Genomic DNA, 20,397 nt, shown 5'->3' with positions numbered 1-20,397 from the left:
CTGATCTTTGTCAAAATCACACAGATGAAAAAACTATCAGCTTTAACTAAAACTACCCAAACATGTATAGGTTTTCATATTTTAGTGAGGATACTTTGCAAACAATGACAGAAGGGAGAAAAATAAGTAAATGAACCATCGAATTTAACATTTTGTGCCCCCCCCCCCCCCCCCCCCTGGCAGCAATAACTTCAACCAGACACTTCCTGTAGCTGCAGATCAGTCTGCCACATCGATCAGGACTAATCCTTCCTGAGATGTCTGGCATGAATCACTGTCTTTAGGTCATGCTACAGCATCTCAATGGGATTCAAGTCAGGATTTTGACTTGGCCAATCCAGAACGTGTATTTTGTTCTTCTGAAACCATTCTGAAGTTGATTTACTTCTGTGTTTTGGATCATGGTCTTGTTGCAGCATCCATCCTCTTTTTAGCTTCAACTATCTGACAGACGGGCTCAGGTTTTCCTGCAAAACATCCCGATCAACTTTTGAATTCATTCTTCCATTAATGATTGAAAGTTGTCCAGGCCCTGAGGAAGCAAAACAGCCCCAAATTATGATGCATTATTATTATGATGATTATTATATATCATTAGAGACCATAAACACGAAACAAAAATGTAAAAAGGTCTTGCGAGCTCTGACTCGCTAGCACTAGTTTTACATAACCACGCTTTTGCTGCTGTGATACTAAATGTTTGTCATCCTTCAACAGACTGCCCAGTGGCTTGAGATCCTACAGCGGTTATGTCTACACAGTAACCCAATGATCCAGCACCGCGGCCTGGTGACGGTGTACAATATGCTCAACTCGGACGATAGTGAGCTGGCCAAGAAACTTATTGAGAGTGAGTTGCTAGAAATCATGTCAGTCATTGGCAAGGCAGCAGACAATCCCAAGAGACAGGATGTCATCGATGCGGCACGGTCATGTCTGGTCAAAGCTATGGACATGGGTCTGATCAAACCTTTCTCGACCCCTTCTTAAACACAGGCCATAGACACCACAACACAAGGAGACATTCTTCTTCTTCCTTTCTCTGTTGTTTGTTTTCATCAGATTTTTCCACATTAAAGAAGTCACTGGATGATATAACTTACTAAAATAATGTGTACATATATTATTAACAAGGATGCACAGGATTAGGCATGTGCCGGTATGAGATTCTGACGGTATGATAAGTTTAAGCAAAAATTTTACAGTATCACGGTATTGAATTACAGCTCTAAAATGTGTTACCTTGAGATATCTGGGTTAAAAAAAGCAAAAAACTTTTTTTCCAATGCACAGGATTTTTATTTTTCAAAACATTAGCAAAATGGAACATAAGTATAATGATAAGTTCAAATAATAAAAAAAAACAAAAACAATTCTATATGAAATTTAAACCTTTAGGTGAGCGTAAACCCACAGCCACAGCTTAACATTATTATCATCAGAACAAAAATAATTGAATTATTTTCCATGAAAAGCACATGTGTATGACTCGTATCATGTTTACATGATACACTCTTTCTCAACACAGACAGTTGCCAGGGCGATAAAAAACACGTTTTACCATCGCTAGACACACTAAACATGCTGGAGTTAACTCTTGTAGCTGGTGAGAACGTTCATGATCGTGTTTACTAACCTTTTATTTTGTATAAATGCGAGAACATACTGGATGTATTGCCTCCTCTGCAGCTACCCTCAGCAAACATGTTTTACATGTCAGTTGGCCCTCCTCCTCTAAGCAGCGGCCTTCTGTAACTTTTATGTAGCCAAAAGTATTCCCATACCAGCGATTTCGTTTTCTTCGATGTGGGGGAACAAGTTCAGGAGTTTCACCTCCTCCAGCCATCGTGTAACACAGCTGACTCACTGACACTGAGCAACAATCAGTGGGGGAGGGTTGAGCCTTGCAGCTGCAAGCGAGGGATTTTTCCCTGCATTTTAGGTAAATAAAAATAGCTAATACCTAGGGACGGTTTGACAGAAATTCTTTGCGGTTTTGATACCGTGACATTTTCATACCACGGTATACCTTGAAACCGATTATCGGCAGATGCCTACACGGGTATAGACATCTGACAATGTTTGAACATGTCTCACCTGCAAAATCATACTGGTACCTGATTCAATCGAAAAACAGGATCCAGATCGAATTTGAAATTAATTTTACTTTTTGAATGTATAATTTCTATTGTGAAAGAATCAAGACATGATATTGATATAAAGAGGGGTTGGACAAAATAATGGAAACACCTAACATCAAAATCATTGAACATAATTGCTAAAGAATGGCACGAGGAACATTCTAATGAAGTTGAGCATCTCGTATGGCCAGCACAATCGCCAAAACTCAAAATCATTGCGCATTAGGGATTCAATTAAGACGTCGATTTCCACTGCCATCGACTCTAAAAGAATTAGAGGGTATTTTAACTGGAGAATGGCTTAAAATTCCTTTGGAAACTATCCACAAGTTGTATGAATCAATAGTTTTGAGAATTTAGGCCGTAAATGCCGTATAAGGCAGACCTACACCATAATAAAGTAGTTTTTGTTGATTTTTTTCCAGGTGTTTCCATTATTTTGTCCAACCCATGTATAGGTTTGAATGTGTTTACATTGTGTGCGTGTAACAAAAGTTTTGTTTGTTTTTTGAAAAAAAAAAACATTTCAGTGTTATTTATTGGAGCTCATTTGAATATGCTTCCATAATTCTACAATTAGGGGAATCAATGATGACAAGACTAAAGTGCAAAACAGTACAAACTGGTTACAATTAGTTTTGCAGTTTCTGCCCTTGTTCTGCGACCACAATTATGTCAGTATTGGGCTGTCACATGCAAATGTTTGGAGACACAACTGTGCTTCTAGAGGAAATGGAATGTAAGTGCACTGTTTTCCAACCTTTATCAAGACCAAAAACCTTAAAAAAAAATCTCAAAGCACACTAAACGAAAATGTCACAGAATTTTGACAGGAGTGACCTCATTGCACGATACATAAATAATTAACTATATAAATTCATGTGAAATTTGGGCCGGTTCAATTAAACAATTGTTATTTTTTGCAAGTTAATTGTAATTGTACTTTCTGCCTTCTCGTGCAAATGCAATTCACCATGCAGTACATCACTCGAATACAAACAAAAATCATGGTGAATTTGGTGATTTTTCTTCATACTTTGTGTACTATATGGCTTTTGCTTTGCTTTGTAAAGTTTTAACATGCATGTAATGACAAATGTTTTTCCCTGAGACTACATGGCAATATCCTTTAGTTATGCCTTTTTTTTTTATGTCATGCAGCAATCTAAGGTCATGGGCATTCCGTGTTGCTTTTTGGCCTTTAATCTTACGTGCAGAGATTTCTTGAGTTTTTCCGAATCTTTTGATGATATGGACTGATGAAATCAATTAGCTCCTTGAGAAGAAATGGCGCAATCACGCACAAACACATTTGAAAACTTAAAAGGTCCAATAAGCCTTGGTTTAACGCCCACATTTCACAACACTCAAAAAACTGCACACGAATATCCAACAGCGCGCTGCACGATGGTATCTCAACAGCAACAACAAACAATAATATGGCTACAATGCAAGCTATATGAAGTTCTCCACTGGCTAAATCTGCAGCTAACTTTTCCTCCCTGGGCACTATATAAACTATTATAATAATCTTAATTCTCGACCTCGAATTGACTTTTAGAAAATTTAGCTGTTTTTGTAAAGAAAAAAATCACTAATTTGTTTTTGCGCCTCCTCAACCAACAGTTAACTTTTCCGTTCCAATCGCGCCTTATTCAACATGACATGGTAGCAAGCAAGGTTGGTGACCATGTTATTAACAACAACAACAACAAAAACTTTTTCAACATATATATTTAATCCCCGAGGTTAAATATGCTATTGTTTCAATATGTTTTATTTATTCTTTTATTTTTAACTCCCCCCCCCAAAAAAAATCTACCAAACATTTTTTCCCCAACACCAGGGGGTGCTGCAGCACGCTCAGCTTCCAGCGCCACTGGTATTATGGAGGTAGATTTGTGTCTTTATTATTCGTATTTATTATTAAACTTTTTGCTCTTCAATAAAAAAAAAGGTAGTTCAAAACTTTTTCTTCTTCAATCAAAAAAAGGTAGTTCAAAACTTGCACTTCAAAAAAAGTGACACGTCAATAAAAAAATAATTTTAAATAAAAATATATCAAAAATTAGGGAAGGGCAATTTATTTTTCAAATGATTTTTTTCTTTGGTTGAAAAATTGTTTTTTTTTTTTTTTTTGATTGAAGCAATTTGTTTGGGGGATTGAATGATTTATACATAAATGTCCTACCCATATAATGGCCCAAACACAAGGATTGCTTCAAAGAACATTTTCAATGAAAAATTTAGTGTTCAAATGCAAACGTTTGAGTTTCAAATATTTTTTCGCATTCAAAAACATTTTTTTTCATGATTGATTTTTTTTTGTGTAAGTGATTTTTCTTTTGAAAATATTTTTTTTTTGTTTGAAGCAACTTATTTTTTTAAATTAAATAAGACACAAATGTGCTAGCCAAAATGTGGCCCAAACGCAAAACTAAATTACTTAATCAAAAAGTTGTTTCAATTAAAAAAAAACTTCAAATTTATTTTTTCATTCAAACACATTTTTTTAATTGAAGTGAGTTTTTTTTTTTTTTCAATTGAAGCAACTTTTGGGGGGGATTGAATGACTTAGACACAAATGTCCTATTTTTTTTTTAATTGAAGCAACTTTTGGGGGGGATTGAATGACCTAGACACAAATGTCCTACCCATACAATGGCCCAAACACAAAAATGATTGCTTGAATCAAAGAAAACATTTTCAATGGTAAATTAAGTGTTCAAATGCAAATTTTTGAGTCTCAACTATTTTTTCGCATTCAAAAACTTTTTTCTCTGATTTTTGTTTTTGTTTTTTTTAATTGAAGTGATGTTTATTTTGAAAATATTTTTGTGTTTGAAGCAACTTATTTTTGATTGAATAATAAAGACACAAATGTGCTAGCCAAAATGTGGCCCAAACGCAAAACAACATTACTTCAATCAAAAAAGTTGTTTCAATAAAAAAAAAAACACTTGACTTCAATCCAAAAAAATGAAAGAAATATAGTTTAATAGCATTTTTTTGAGTTTCAAATATTTTTTCGCATTCAAAACATCTTTTTTTCTATGATTGAATTATTTTGTGTTTAAGTGATTTTTCTTTGAAAATATTTTTTTTTTTGTTTGAAGCAACTTATTTTTTGATTGACTACGACACAAATGTGCTAGCCAAAATGTGGCACAAACGCAAAACTAAATTACTTAATCAAAAAGTTGTTTCAATAAAAAAAACAAAAAAACTTCAAATTAATATTTTCATTCAAACACATTTTTTTTTTTTATTGAAGCGAGTTTTATTTATTTATTTTATTTTTTTTTGATTGAAGCGACTTTTTTTTCCTTTTCTTATTGAAGCAACTTTTTGGGTGATTGAATGATTTAGACACAAATGTCCTACCCATAGTATGGCCCAAACACAAAAAGGACTGCTTCAATCAAAGAAAACATTTTCAATGGAAAAATAAGTGTTCAAATGCAAATTTTTGAGTCTCAACTATTTTTTCGCATTGAAAAACTTGTTTTTCTATAATTGAAATTTGTCTTTTTTTGAATGAAGTCATTTTTCTTTTGAAAATATTTATTTTGTTTGAAGCAACTTTTTTTTTCATTGAATAATAAAGACACAAATGTGCTAGCCAAAATCTGGCCCAAACACAAAACAAAATTACCTAATAAAAAAAGTTTCAATTAAAAAACAAAAACAAAACTTCAATCCCCCCCAAAAAAATTCAAAGAAAAATAGTTTTAAAATGCATTTATTTGAGTTTCTTTTTTATTTTTCCATTCAAACACATTTTTTGATTGCAAATATACAGTGGGGAGAACAAGTATTTGATACACAGTCAATGGGAAAACCCATTGGCAGTGTATCAAATACTTGTTCTCCCCACTGTATATAAATAAGTATAAAATATATATTTTGATTCAAGCGACTTTGCGACAATCTCTTTTTTTTTTTTTTTTTTTGAAGCAACTTTTTTTCCAGATTGAATAATAAAGACACAAATCTACCTCCATACACTAGGAGGGACAGACGGACGGATGCAACCTTTACCACAAACCAGTAAGGTTTCGTTACTGATGTTTCTTTTCTGGCCAGCAGATGGCGTTTGTGAGTCTGTTTTCAAAGTTGTGCGGTTGTGCTGCACTCAGGCTGTACTGAATGACACCAGGTCACACGCGCGCATACACACTCCCACCCAGTAGTCATCCTGCCTGCTGTTGTCACTAGAGTAGTTTGTCCCCAGCTAGAGTAAAAGTGCGGTAGCTTTGGCGTAAGCCGCGCTTGAGTTTATTCATATTTTTCGCGGACTTGACTGCAGCATTACATCGCACTCCCGCCGAGGAGGAAGAGGAAAACATTTATTTTTCTATTCGTCTGCTCACTGAAGAGGTTGGCTAGCAGGTAAGATTAGCCTCTGTCCAATAAACCAAGCAAATATCTTTACAACAAATAACACTCACGTCGTGATGTACATTAGCACATCTCAGTTATTGTTCGTGTTTTAGCAGGCTATCGTGACAGTTGAGCGAGCAGGTGAATTTACTCTTTTTATGGCGTCCAGCCGTCAACCCAACGTACTTACATTTTTCTGATTATGTGAAACTAACCAGTCCACCTCATTTTCACCACAATATTGAATTAAACCTGTATTTATCAATGATAACTAATCAAGGGCGTAGGTTTGCATAGGGACGGTAGGAACATAACACTACCAACTTTTCAGGTGCTCAAATTGTCCTCAACTTTTAAGCACCCTTATTTTCATTATATAATGACTTCAGTTATATAGGTAATTTACATTATCTTCCAATATGTTGTAAAGATAGAATTGACCTTAACATTATTAAGTGAATTACTTTCATTATGTTCAGACTTACATTTACCCCTTTTCATTTTCTGAATGTGCGAGTCCATTTTTTCCCCTTCAAACGCACGTTTGATTGACTGATGACTAGAACCCCCACATTCACACAATCTCGAAAGAAATACATATCACCGATCAACATGCCGTCTCCTTGCCCCCTTTGTTTGAAGAAGAAGGATATTAGAAGTGTTTTTGGCCAGCAGCAACAGCCACTTTAAGTAATGTAAAAGACGTCAATGTTGTGGAAGTGGGGAACACGCCACTAATTTCGCTACTGAAAGTTCAACATGCATCAGAGTTAGCATAACATTAAACTGCGTGAACTTGCTAACCTGTAAAACTCAAGTAGAAAGCTGCTTAGAGAGGTGTCTTCCTGCATATTTTCTACGGTTAACGCTAATTTAATTGCATTTTGTTAAATTATTGTGCTATCTGCCTGTTCAAACAGAGGATTTTTTTTTAATCTAAGTGATTTTAAACTTTGTGACCTGGTTCTTTAACCAGGATATTTTTATCCTTCAAGCAGGCATATATATATAAGGCAGAAAACACTCTGAGACCCCCAATTTGGCCAAATTTCAAAATTGTCCAATATGCATGTGTGATACATAATTGGAAAGCTTAAAATCTCAATTTTCTGGGGGAAGAAAAATTTTGGACAGGAGGTGATTTTAAAAAAAAAAAAAAAAAAAAAAAAAAAAAAGTTTTTTAAATAGCAAAACCTTATCTGGAGGTGAGAGCACGCGAGAGCAGAATTACAGACGCCATGACTTTAACGAGATATTATCACGTACTTACCTTGTTTCGATCCAAAAACTCCATGTTGCATATATCACTGAGTGTCAAGACACAACTGAATGGCCCACAGCTGCAATTTTGGGGGATTTTATGGCTGAAACATGGTAATATAACAAAGGTCGCGATGCAGAAATCGCAGACATCAAGGAGTGGTCGAGATTTTCTTTATCGTATATTTACCCTTTTAAACTTTTTTTTTTTTTTTTTCTTTGTTTGGATCGATAATTTATCTAACATATCAGGAAAAATGCGACAGTAACAAAAAATACAATTTAGCGATAGTTATGAGGTAGATCCGTGACTTGTTTACAGACGCCATTTTTTTCATTGTGACGTAATTTGTTTAAAAGTTTAAAATATGCAAGTGAATATTTTTTAAAGTCGTTTTTTTCTTTTTAAACAAAATATTAGACATCAGTTAATGATTCTGAGCTAAAAATGACCGACATTTTGTAGAATAAATATAATTACTTACCTTGTTTTCATGGCTGGGTTGAAACAAAAATATGCGCAACGTCTGCAAACGGGGGTTTCCAGGGTAAAACGGGCAAATTAAAAATAGTTTGGGGGCTTAATGCGCTTAATCTGCTATGGCAGCATAGAGACATGTTGTTCTATCAAACACAACAGTTGTTTTGGTTTAAAATACAGTTTCTTTTAAAGAGGAGTGCAAGAGCAGAAACGGCTTTTTCAGTCTTGTCTGTGTTTTCCGCCATAAACAAAATTAGAGATTATAATTAAACATTAAACATGTATGTGGATCTTTAACCAAATCCCCCACAAACTGCAAACGTGCTTAAAAAATCATTTAATGCTTTATTCCTTTTGATGATAGTGCAGTGATGGCTTAGAATGCAGACCCTTTTAATTGAGTCTTATTTTAAATAGCTAATAAATAGAAAACAGATGTTTGGACATTGTTGTTTTTTAGACTCTTTTCCCTCTGTAACATTTTTTTTGGATCAGTCTCAGAAAGCATGTTAAGTGATGTCATAGATTTTGAGTTGTGCTGCTCATCCAACTAATGCCTGTTATTTACAAAGTCGGCATTTGAAAGGGGATTTAAACAGACTATGAAGGGTCTGACATTTGTGGGCAAGATGCATCGTTACAACAAAGAAGCATCATTTTGTTCTAGATTTTATTTGCAGTGATAATTATGGTTGACTGCAGGTTTGCGGTTTTCTTTAGGAAGTTCCTGTGTTCATCCTGAATTTGCCTGGAAGGCAGCAGGGTTATTCCGCACTGGCTGAAACTATTTGAAATGGAAATTGCTCATGCAAATGCCGTGCTGTGTCTTTAGGGGTAACACCGGACTTTCTGTGCCAATTCTGTTACTCTTTAAACTCAAGTGTAATGTAGTCCGTGTGAGCAGCATCTGTGTGTTATATAATCCTTCACAAGAGTTAAGATATACCACCATATTACAGGTCTGAATATTTGTTCGCATTGGTCTTAAAAATTATCTACTTTTTCAGTATACAGTGGGGCAAATTATTATTCAGTCAACCACCAATTGTGCAAGTTCTCCTACTTGAAAAGATTAGAGAGGCCTGTAATTGTCAACATGAGTAAACCTCAACCATGAGAGACAGAGTGGGGAAAAAAAAACAGAAAATCACATTGTTTGATTTTTAAAGAATTTATTTCCAAATTAGAGTGGAAAATAAGTATTTGGTCACCTACAAACAAGCAAGACTTCTGGCTGTGAAAGAGGTCTAACTTCTTCTAATGAGGTCTAACGAGGCTCCACTCGTTACCTGTTTTAACTCATTATCAGTATAAAAGACACCTGTCCACAACTTCAGTCAGTCACACTCCAAACTCCACTATGGCCAAGACCAAAGAGCTGTCGAAGGACACCAGAGACAAAATTGTAGACCTGCACCAGGCTGGGAAGACTGAATCTGCAATAGGTAAAACGCTTGGTGTAAAGAAATCAACTGTGGGAGCAATTATTAGAAAATGGAAGACATACAAGACCACTGATAATCTCTCTCGATCTGGGGCTCCATGCAAGATCTCACCCCGTGGCGTCAAAATGATAACAAGAACGGGGAGCAAAAATCCCAGAACCACACGGGGGGACCTAGTGAAAGACCTACAGAGAGCTGGGACCACAGTAACAAAGGCTACTATCAGTAACACAATGCGCCGCAAGGGACTCAAATCCTGCACTGCCAAACGTGTCCCCCTGCTGAAGCCCGTACACGTTCAGGCCCGTCTGCGGTTCGCTAGAGAGCATTTCGATGATCCAGAAGAGGACTGGGAGAATGTGGTATGGTCAGATGAAACCAAAAGAGAACTTTTTAGAAGAAACCCAGGTTCTCGTGTTTGGAGGAGAAAGAATATTAAATTGCATCCGAAGAACACCATACCCACTGTGAAGCATGGGGGTGGAAACATCATGCTTTGGGGCTGTTTTTCTGCAAAGGGATCAGGACGACTGATCTGTGTAAAGGAAAGAATGAATGGGGCCATGTATCGAGAGATTTTGAGTGAAAATCTCCTTCCATCAGCAAGGGCATTGACGATGAGACGTGGCTGGGTCTTTCAGCATGACAATGATCCCCAAACACACAGCGAGGGCAACAAAGGAGTGGTAAGAAGCATTTCAAGGTCCTGGAGTGGCCTAGCCAGTCTCCAGATCTCAACCCCATAGAAAATCTGTGCAGGGAGTTGAAAGTCCGTGTTGCCCAACGACAGCCCCGAAACATCACTGCTCTAGAGGAGATCTGCATGGAGTAATGGGCCAAAATACCAGCAACAGTGTGTAAAAAGCTTGTGAAGAGTTACAGAAAACGTTTGGCCTCTGTTATTGCCAACAAAGGGTACAGAACAAAGTATTGAGATGAACTTTTGGTATTGACCAAATACTTACTTTCCACCATGATTTGCAAATAAATTCTTTAAAAATCAAACAATGTCATTTTCTGTTTTTTTTCTCCACATTCTGTCTCTCATGGTCAGTGTTGTCACCGATTACTTAAAAAAGTAATTTAATTACTGATTACTGATTACACCTAAAAAAAGTAATCTAGTTACTTTACTGATTACTTTATTATCAAAGTATTAAGTTACTTTAAAAGTAACTTATCAGTCATTTTTTACCATTATTTTTTCCTTTTGCTGCCTCAACATAAAAATAACAGAAAAATGTCATCGCGTGTAATGGAGTTTTTCCACATAAGGCTTAATCTTTGAGTTAGCGGGGGTTTAATTAGTCGACCACCATTGACTCGCTGTAGCTTAGCCATTCTGTAGCCCTAAAACTAACAAATAACTGACAAACTGCACAAAATTTGTTTAAATCAACTCCAACGACTAAACCCCCGCTGACTCCAAGTGTGTGGTCTCACACAAAAATACACATGGTCCCAGGCTTCAACTGGGCCCGTGTGCTTTGGTCAGATGAGACCAGGATTGAGTTTTTTGGCAACAAACACTCTAAGTGGATCTGGCGTGCCACGAAAGATGCGCATGCTGAAAAGCACCTCATACCCACTGTGAAGTACGGGGGTGGCTCAGTGATGCTGTGGGGCTGTTTCGCTTCCAATGGCCCTGAGAACCTTGTTAGGGTGCATGGCATCATGAATGCTTTGAAATACCAGGACATTTTAAATCAAAATCTGTTGCCCTCTGCCCGAAAGCTGAAGATGGGTCGTCACTGGGTCTTTCAGCAAGACAATGACCCTAAACATATGGCCAAATCTACACAGAAATGGTTCACCAGACACAAAATCAAGCTCCTCCCATGGCCATCTCGGTCCCCAGATCTTGTTTTGTTGGCAAAAGGGGGTCGTACAAAGTATTAACACCAGGGGTGCTAATAATTGTGACACACATTATTTGATGTCAAATAATTATTTCTTTATGTGGGATTTTTTCCCCACTGAATGAATGCACTTGTATTGAAGGTTGGATTTTTCTCTTTTTTTTCCATTAAGGTCCCATATTATTTGAGTAAAAAAAAAATTATTAGAAGCAAATAAACACATCTTTTTCAGGGGTGCCAATATTTATGGAGGGCACTGTATGGCTTTCGTAGTGTGAGATTAAAAATAAGGAAAAAAATACAGTAATGGGCTTTTAGGCATCTATTGAACGATATATCACGAGGCCACACCCCTTTTAAGACACCCCCCCAAAATTGGGCAGGTGGTGCTGGAATGTTTTAATGAACTTCCAATTCATTTCAATGGAGGTTATTAATTGTAATTGAGTTGCGGCACGGTATCAAGGTATTATTGGCTAGACTCCCTTATGTTTGTAATTTTTTCTACATTATGGATATATTGGAGCATGTTTAGTCCACAAACTGAGCTTCTTGAAAAGAGGCGACTCAACTATGTGGAACTCTAAGGCTTTGAGTGCAGTCTTGTGATTGTCGGTCAAAGAGCGCTCTGTGTGTACAGTGCTCCTTGGGATCCAGTGGTGACTGCAGCGTAATAACAAGCATATGAGGATCATTTAAGACAGTTACGTAAGCATAAGCTAGTTCCCAGCGATTGCTCTCATGCCTGATAATGGTGTTAGGGGCCGAGGCACCTCGTGTCTCCGTGAAAGGGTGTGTCCCCTCGGTTGGCTTTGTTACACTCTGATAAAATGTCTCACGGTAATGTGATAATGAAGTGCCGGCAACTCGTCATGTCAGTTCATCGTTTTCATATATTTATATTTTTAGTAGCACAAAGGGAATGTCCTGGTTATCTTTCAGTAAGTATACAAGCTCGCTTTGTTTCTTGTTTCTTTGTTGTGACAACGAATACTTCAGAGCAGATAAAATGCGATCATTGCCCATATAGGAATGTTAATTGGAAACAAGTGAGTGTATGAAGGAGAAGAGCAAGAATGTAGCAGCAGGTGCTGGTGGTTTTCCTCTCTAAATAGATTTTATCATTCATACAGAGCAAGTAAATGTAAGATTTAGAGTTGTCCGATAATGACTTTTAACTGATGTCCGATATTGTTCTACTCCAAAAATCCGATACCAGTATCATACTGATACCGAGATATCAGTTGTGGTAACTTTTCAGTTTTGGTCGATTTTAGCGGTATTGTTTTGCCTTAAGGAAGACTGCATGAGGACCAGCGTGCACCCGCACAGTGTTGTAAAATCATGATCTTCCGGTCGCCCTTAGGTAGATTGAACGACATTTCTGTTTCCAGCGGCTGTCTGGAGGATGAATAGTAATAAAGTAATGAATCCAGTTGTGGCTAAACAATAGCATATGACGGTTAGCCACCGTGTGGCTTAGTGTGGCTAAGCCCCACACCCCACCCAAACTCGTCAGTTAGGTCATGCCAGTGAGTTAAAGCGGGGCCAATGTTTATTCTTGAGTATCCTTTTATCCTGGTAGCCTCTCTTTTATTTCTCCTCGGACAAAACTTTTTGTCTCTTTTGTTGCTCTGCCATCTTTGCAGAGTTGGTGTGAAAGAGTTGGCATTGACTTCTATATTTTATAATGGATGGGGAAAGGGGGAAGTGACGTATGCAGTAAAGCAGTCAGCACATTTGTAGTTTTTTCGTGTGGCAAGGTTGCTGCCACGCTCCTCAAAGTTAATTAGAGCCGGTGAAAGTGATACAGACCCCCTTCAAGATATGATAGACGTGTCATTAAACTAGTTTTCAGTCAATGTATCATCACAAATGTTATGAAAATATTTTGTAAAGGTTGAAAAGTTACCTATTGTTGCTTTAACACATTCTGGCTAATTGCATTGTGAGGCCCCACTGGATGCTTGAATAATGATAAATGAAAATTCAAGGTTTTCCAAATAAACATTCTGTTGAAAATAAGAAGGTGTGCTAAGCTGTGACCAGCCGTTGTACAAAGGCAGAAGGCTTCTACATTCTCTTTGAAAGCAACATACATATTAGCCCAAAACCAATAATGGCAAATCGATTTTGATATTATCCATTATCATTTTAAAATGCGTTTATCCCCGATATTATTAGCTACCCTATAATATCGGACAAATCTGATTGTGTGAAATATAATTTTATTAATCATGTCCTAAAGCAGTTGAACCAAATAGCAAGGCACTTTATTGGCTGAAAACTAGGCATGTGCTGGTATGAGATTCTGACGGTATGATAACCTTAATCCAAAATATCACAGTTTCATGGTATCACGATATTGCATTACAGCTCTAAAATGTGTTACTTTGGGATATCTGGGTTTAAAAAACCAAAAAAAAACATTTTTTTTCCCTATTGAACAAGATTTTTATTTTTCAAAACATTAGTAAATTGGAACATAAGTATAATCTGAAAATAAAATTTAAAATTAACAAAATATTCTAAATACAATAAATGCAGCCCTTTAGGTGAACGTAAACCCACAGCCACAGCTCAACATTATTACCATCAGAACAAAAATAAGTGAAATATTTCCCCCCCCAAAAAACGCGTGTGTATGACTCATATCATGTTTACATTATACATAAAAAAAAAACACCACGTTCTAGCACTGCTAGACACACTAAAGACGCTGGAGTTAACTCTCGTAGCTGTTGAGAAACGTTCATGACAGTGTTTACTAACATTTGATTTTGTATAAATGCAAGATCATATTGGAGATATTGCCTGTTCAGCAGCCACCCTCCGGAAACCTTTTTCATTTATCTGTTGTCCCTTCTGTAAGCCACGGCCGTCTGTAACTTTTTTTGTAACCGAAGTAATCCCATACCAACGATTTTGTTTTCTTCGATTGGGGAAAAAGTTCAGGAGTTTCATCTCGTCCGGCCATCGTGTAGCACAGCTGACTCACTGACACTGAGCAACAACCTGTGGCGGAGGGTTGAGCCTTGCAGCTGCAAGCGAGGAATTTCTCCATGCATATTTGGGACATAAAAAAATACTAATACCGTAAGGGACGGTATGACAGAAAATTTTAGCGTTTTTGAAACCTTGACGTTTTCATACCATGGTATACCTTGAAACTGGTAATCGGCACATGTCTAGCTGTAACCGGCAGAAGTGTTGTTTAGTCTCAACCTCTAGCTTGGTGTAGGCCATCTTAAAATTAGTGATGGGAAGTTGAATATCTGTAGCATCATGATCGGCGTACGAATCAGGACAAACTGGAATGCACTGCAAACTACAGAATTTGGCTGTATTTGACTGAATTAGTTGAATGCCAGCAGGTGAAGGTGCTGTCATCTGTTTGTGATGGGTTAATAAGTGATAAGAGTGCTCTTAAGATAGTAGCAGGCCCTCTGGCTTTACCTCTAATGATTACGCTCTAACTGGTTAATCTTGTACTCCTTTCAGCAAGGAAGTCTGAAGTTGTCAAGACATCTGTTTTCGCGATCATTGACAATGCATAAAAACATAATCTTTTGATAAGCTGACAAAGTTTTTTTGATGCGCCCATTAATTATGATAATCTCACCAAAAATGTACAGTCAATATTCAGGCCCTAATATGAATTATGTAGAAGGTGCTTTGTGGCGTAAACAGGTCAAGCAGGGCCATAAAACTACATAAACATTGAGTATTTGCCCAATCTCTTGAGGTTTAGGTTGCCTACATCTATTCACTTTTGTAAAAAGATAAAAACGACACGGTCTTTTAGCTCCTTCTATTGTGTTCATTTATTCTTGACTCCCCAAAACTAGAGATGGACCAATATGAGCTTTTCAGGACTGATTCCGATACCAATTACGAGTAGTTAGAGTCGACGATAACCGAATTTTGGAGCCGATATTCATTTGCAGTAACAGTGTAAAAATTGGCGCAAAAAAATTGAATAATGCATACACTGAACTTCATTGTAATGCCAAAAGCATATATATTGAATCAGTGCCTGAATTTCCTAAACTCAGAAACTTCTCATATAAGGTTTAATAAAAGGTTAAATAAATTAGGGCTGCAACTATCGATTGTTTTAACAGTCGATTGATCGATGAACTAGTTTGTTTGAATAATCGAGTAATCGGATAATGAACATAAAGAATTCAAATACCTGAGCCGAGCCTCAAACTGAAAAAAAAAAAAAAAATGTAGGATGTAAGTACAACTAAAGAACAATTGGCTAACTTACAAAAGTCCACTAGTTTTATACAATGCTAATATTTTTTTACAATGCTCTTAACAAATGGTTCAAGCACATATTCCCACAAAAAAAACGCTAAATATACCTAGAAACTAGATTACGAATGCATTAAAAAAAACATTAGCTCAAACAAAAACTTAGCTTTTGTTGGTCTTAACCGGGAGCAGCTGAACTCAGCCATGTGAAATGAGTCATGTCATATTAACTGTTGCCACTAGAGGGCAGTGTATCCACCCAAATCAATCAAACTAAATGCAAACACTTTTAAAACAAACCATTAAAACACCACTTTAATTTAACGAATACGAAGCAGCAAAATTGAATTTGATTTTTTAAAAAATGAAATTCGTCAAGTTAATCGATTAATCATTGCAGCACTAAAATAAATATCTCTACGGGAAAAAAAAGTTGTAAACATCGTACTTTCCAACCATGTCGCCTTCATAATGCGAATTATTTTCAAACAAGAATAACGTAGAAAAATGCTGGTTTTTATTAAATAATTCATTGAGTGAGTCCAAATCTGCTCACTGCTGAGAACAGCAGTCCACACTAGTGTTTAACAAGCCAAATGATGATTGACACATTCGGCGTCTTTGAAGGTAGTGCTGCCAAGCTTCTCTGGCAAGATCAAAGCTTCAACGCCTGTCAAACATCAGTAACTTTAACAAGCAAACTAGCAGCGAACTACTGACCAAGAAAAGCAGCAGAGGGGAGAGGGAGGCTGTACCAGCATGAAGCACTAAAACATCATTTTAAAAAAAAAAAGAAAAATTAAAAACCCGATCCTTTTCACACAATTCCGATCCTCTGAAAAATGTCTTGATCTCTAGTCCCTACTCCTAGTTTTAAATTGACTTTTTCATATCGGCTGGTCGGATTAAAAAAAAGGCTGATACCAATATACAGTGGGGCAAATAAGTATTTAGTCAACCACTAATTGTGCAAGTTCTCCCACTTGAAAATATTAGAGAGGCTTGTAATTGTCAACATGGTTAAACCTCAACCATGAGAGACAGAATGTGGAGAAAAAAAAACAGAATCACATTGTTTGATTTTTAAATAATTCATTTGCAAATCATGGTGGAAAATAAGTATTTGGTCAATACCAAAAGTTCATCTCAATACTTTGTTATGTACCCTTTGTTGGCAATAACGGAGGCCAAACGTTTTCTGTGAGCTTTTCACACACTGTTGCTGATATTTTGGACCATTCTTCCATGCAGATCTCCTCTAGAGCAGTGATGTTTTGGGGCTGTCGTTGGGCAACACGGACTTTCAACTCCCTCCACAGATTTTCTATGGGGTTGAGATCTGGAGACTGGCTAGGCCACTCCAGGACCTTGAAATGCTTCTTATCGAAGCCACTCCTTTGTTGCCCTGGCTGTGTGTTTGGGATCATTGTCATGCTGAAAGACCCAGCCACGTCTCATCTTCAATGCCCTTGATGATGGAAGGAGATTTTCACAAAAAATTTCTCCATACGTGGCCCCATTCATTCTTTCCTTTACATAGATCAGTCGTCCTGGTCCCTTTGCAGGAAAACAGCCCCAAAGCATGATGTTTCCACCCGCATGCTTCACAGTGGGTATGGTGCAATTCAGTATTCTTTTTCCTCCAAACAAGAGAACCTGTGTTTCTACCAAAAAGTTCTATTTTGGTTTCATCTGACCATGACACATTCTCCCAGTCCTCTTCTGGATCATCCAAATGCTCTCTAGCGAACCGCAGACGGGCCTGGACGTGTACTTTATTCAGCAAGGGGACACGTCTGGCAGTGCAGTATTTGAGTCGCTGGCGGCGCATTGTGTTACTGATAGTAGCCTTTGTAGCCTTTGAAAACGTTTGGCCTCCGTTATTGCCAACAAAGGGTACATAACAAAGTATTGAGATGAACTTTTGGTATTGACCAAACACTTATTTTCCACCATGATTTACAAATATGTTATTTAAAAATCAAACAATGTGATTTTCTGTTGTTTTTTTTTTTCCACGTTCTGTCTCTCATGGTTGAGGTTTACCCATGTTGACAATTACAGGCCTCTCTAATATTTTCAAGTGGGAGAACTTGCACAATTAGTGGTTGACTAAATACTTATTTGCCCCACTGTATGTCAAATTTCCAAATATCGGCCCGATATATCAGTTTATCTCTGATCAACACTTGACAAGTTTTGCACAAGAGCATAAGGAATACCACAAACTCAAGAAGGCATTAGAAATCTGAAGTCCGTTACGGCAGTGGTCCAGTCCAGTGGTTGCTAGTATTCTAATTTGCCGTGCTGTTGTACACTCACCAACGGAAACTGCGATTTAAAATGTCAAAACTACATCACGTCTCTTGAACTATTAGATTTTTCAAATGCATTGATGTAATAATAAATGGCAATTTGTCTGTCTGTGGCTTGAGTATGTTTATGAAAAGAACACTTGGCAACACATGACAAAGTACTCTTGTCTGAGTTCATGCTTCAAACAACCCTAATTTAGATTTTCCCAATAACTAGCCTTGTCATGTGGAAAGTGATTTGTGGCTTTAGACTATTCAAGTGAATTCTGTTGACGCAAACAACAACTCAGATTATATAACTTGTTGAAGTGGCCTGATACTGAACATGTGAAGTTTTTCTACTTCATGGAACTGTGCTATGTATGATATGAACATGAGAACTGGGGGACTTGTACAATGTCAACAAGTACCAGTATCACTTTCATAATAGTTGGAGCATGCTGAAAACAGACGCAAAATTTGGCTTCTTAATTCAACTGATTAATCATGACCTTCCCTTTATTGCTCTGTTGCCAGGGCTCATAGCCCTAATTGTAGCATAATTAAACTCTTTGTTAGACCATTGCAATGGCTAGCTGGCATGATGAAAAATTAGCATACTTGCTAGTAGCCTGGTGATTCATTGTTTCATTTTTTTGTCATGCTTTTTGTCCATTTGAGCCCACATGCCCACCTCCTGCTCCCCTGCCATGATAGTGATAAGACTGGGAGAGGCCCACCCAATGGGGGCCCAGACATATGGATGACAAGTGAAAGAAAAACCTTGCCTAGAGAAAGCAATATTTGAAGAATGCGGAAAGCTGTATGTTATTATAAATTATTTTCAACATTTGTCTTTGGCAGTTGTAATACTTCAGTGAACATCTATTGTTTGGGGCATGTTCTTTGACTTTTTGTCATGTTTTGCATGTGTTGTCACCACAAAACAGGTGTACAGTGATGGCAACAAAGAAAAGTGTATTCATAACCATGGTGAAACCTATGGGGTTTAAAAAGGGTCTGGCCTGGACATAGCAAGTAATAAAACAATGTGAAACAAATAACCTTAACCCATTATAGGGCACCCATTTAGCTTATTGGCTGCCATTGATGACGCTAGACTCTCAAGCCATTTTGACGTTTAAATGATTTGGACTTCTATCGTTGTCAGTGGAGGGCAATAAGTTAAATCATATGAAATTAACAAACAAAGAAATCAACTTTAGTCTGACTGGGGGCTATAGCCAGAGTGCATTTGTATTTTTCTTATAATTTTTTTTAAGATTGTTTAAATTTATAAACTTATGACATTTGGGGGAAAAAAACTTTGTAGTGATATATTTATACTGTATATATATCTACCAATGGTATATATAGTATAGAAGGGTTTACTAAATCCGGACCTCGGTGCCACTTTTCCTGTTGTGTTTTCCACGTCTCTCTCCCCTAACACACCTGAATCAAATTATTATGTCATCAGCAACCTCTCCAGAAACCCGATAATGATCCTGAATATTTTGATTCAGGTGTGTTGGAGGAGGGAGACATGGAAAACACGAAAGGAAAAGTGGCACCGAGGTCCGGATTTAGTGAACCCTGTAGTGTACATACTAGTATATACTAGGGGTGTGGCATCTTAGGCACCCCACGATTCGATTTGATTATGATTCAGGGTGCTACGATTCGATGATTGAATGAAGATCACGATTATTGATGCATCATACATTACTTATTGATAAAGTACCCAAACAAATTTATGTCCATTATTTAAAATATCCTAATGATTGAACAGGAATGATGGAAACATGCCAATACAACAAAAAGATGCCCTTGAGATTTTTTTTTTTTTTTAAGTATTATTATTTATTTATTTTTTAACATGAAAGTGCAAAAACATTAACCATTTTAAAGGCAGTACTTACTGTATTTCTCAACATGCCTATACAACACACAGATGACCTTGAGATGCTCTTTTTCACAAGAAGGTACAAAACATTAGCTGTTTCAAAGGCAGTACTTATTTCTCTCAACAATACAATAAAATTTACACTGGTGGAATGAATTCCACATTTTCTGGAAACAAACAAAGTGTCTTTAGAAATGAGACTTCTTTTAATCAAATACTTTGTTTTCATAGATATCTGTACTATTTCGCATGTTTGTTGTATTACTGCTGTACTTAATTCGGATTTCACATGTTCTGCATCTGGAGTAACTTTTGTACACCACCAAACAACGCGCAAATTGACATGGAAATACATGTTAGCGAAGTCG

At 37.0% G+C, this 20,397-nt stretch overlaps 2 protein-coding genes across 5 annotated transcripts in view; both read left to right on the top strand.

Moving 5' to 3' along the window:
- The window catches only part of unc45b (unc-45 myosin chaperone B), a 35,016-nt gene extending 31,259 nt beyond the window's left edge, over positions 1–3,757 (top strand). For 3 of the 4 annotated variants that reach the window (XM_057831740.1, XM_057831739.1, XM_057831741.1), the window contains one exon: positions 718–3,756. In XM_057831740.1, coding sequence (XP_057687723.1) covers positions 718–990 — 273 coding nt within the window. In that variant the 3' untranslated portion in view covers positions 991–3,756. Of the gene's footprint in view, positions 1–717 lie in introns of all 4 variants that reach the window. The other variant, XM_057831742.1, reaches the window with a different exon arrangement.
- Positions 3,758–6,294: 2,537 nt separating this feature from the next.
- pip5k1bb (phosphatidylinositol-4-phosphate 5-kinase, type I, beta b) overlaps positions 6,295–20,397 on the top strand; it is a 100,791-nt gene continuing 86,688 nt past the window's right edge. The window contains exon 1 of the mRNA XM_057831721.1: positions 6,295–6,533. The gene's annotated coding sequence lies outside the window, so the exon portion shown is untranslated. The remainder of the gene's footprint in view (positions 6,534–20,397) is intronic.

This window comes from Corythoichthys intestinalis, chromosome 3 (assembly GCF_030265065.1).
Source record: "Corythoichthys intestinalis isolate RoL2023-P3 chromosome 3, ASM3026506v1, whole genome shotgun sequence".
In the NCBI taxonomy this organism is placed as follows: domain Eukaryota; kingdom Metazoa; phylum Chordata; class Actinopteri; order Syngnathiformes; family Syngnathidae; genus Corythoichthys; species Corythoichthys intestinalis.
This window is presented reverse-complemented; position numbering and strand designations above follow the sequence as displayed.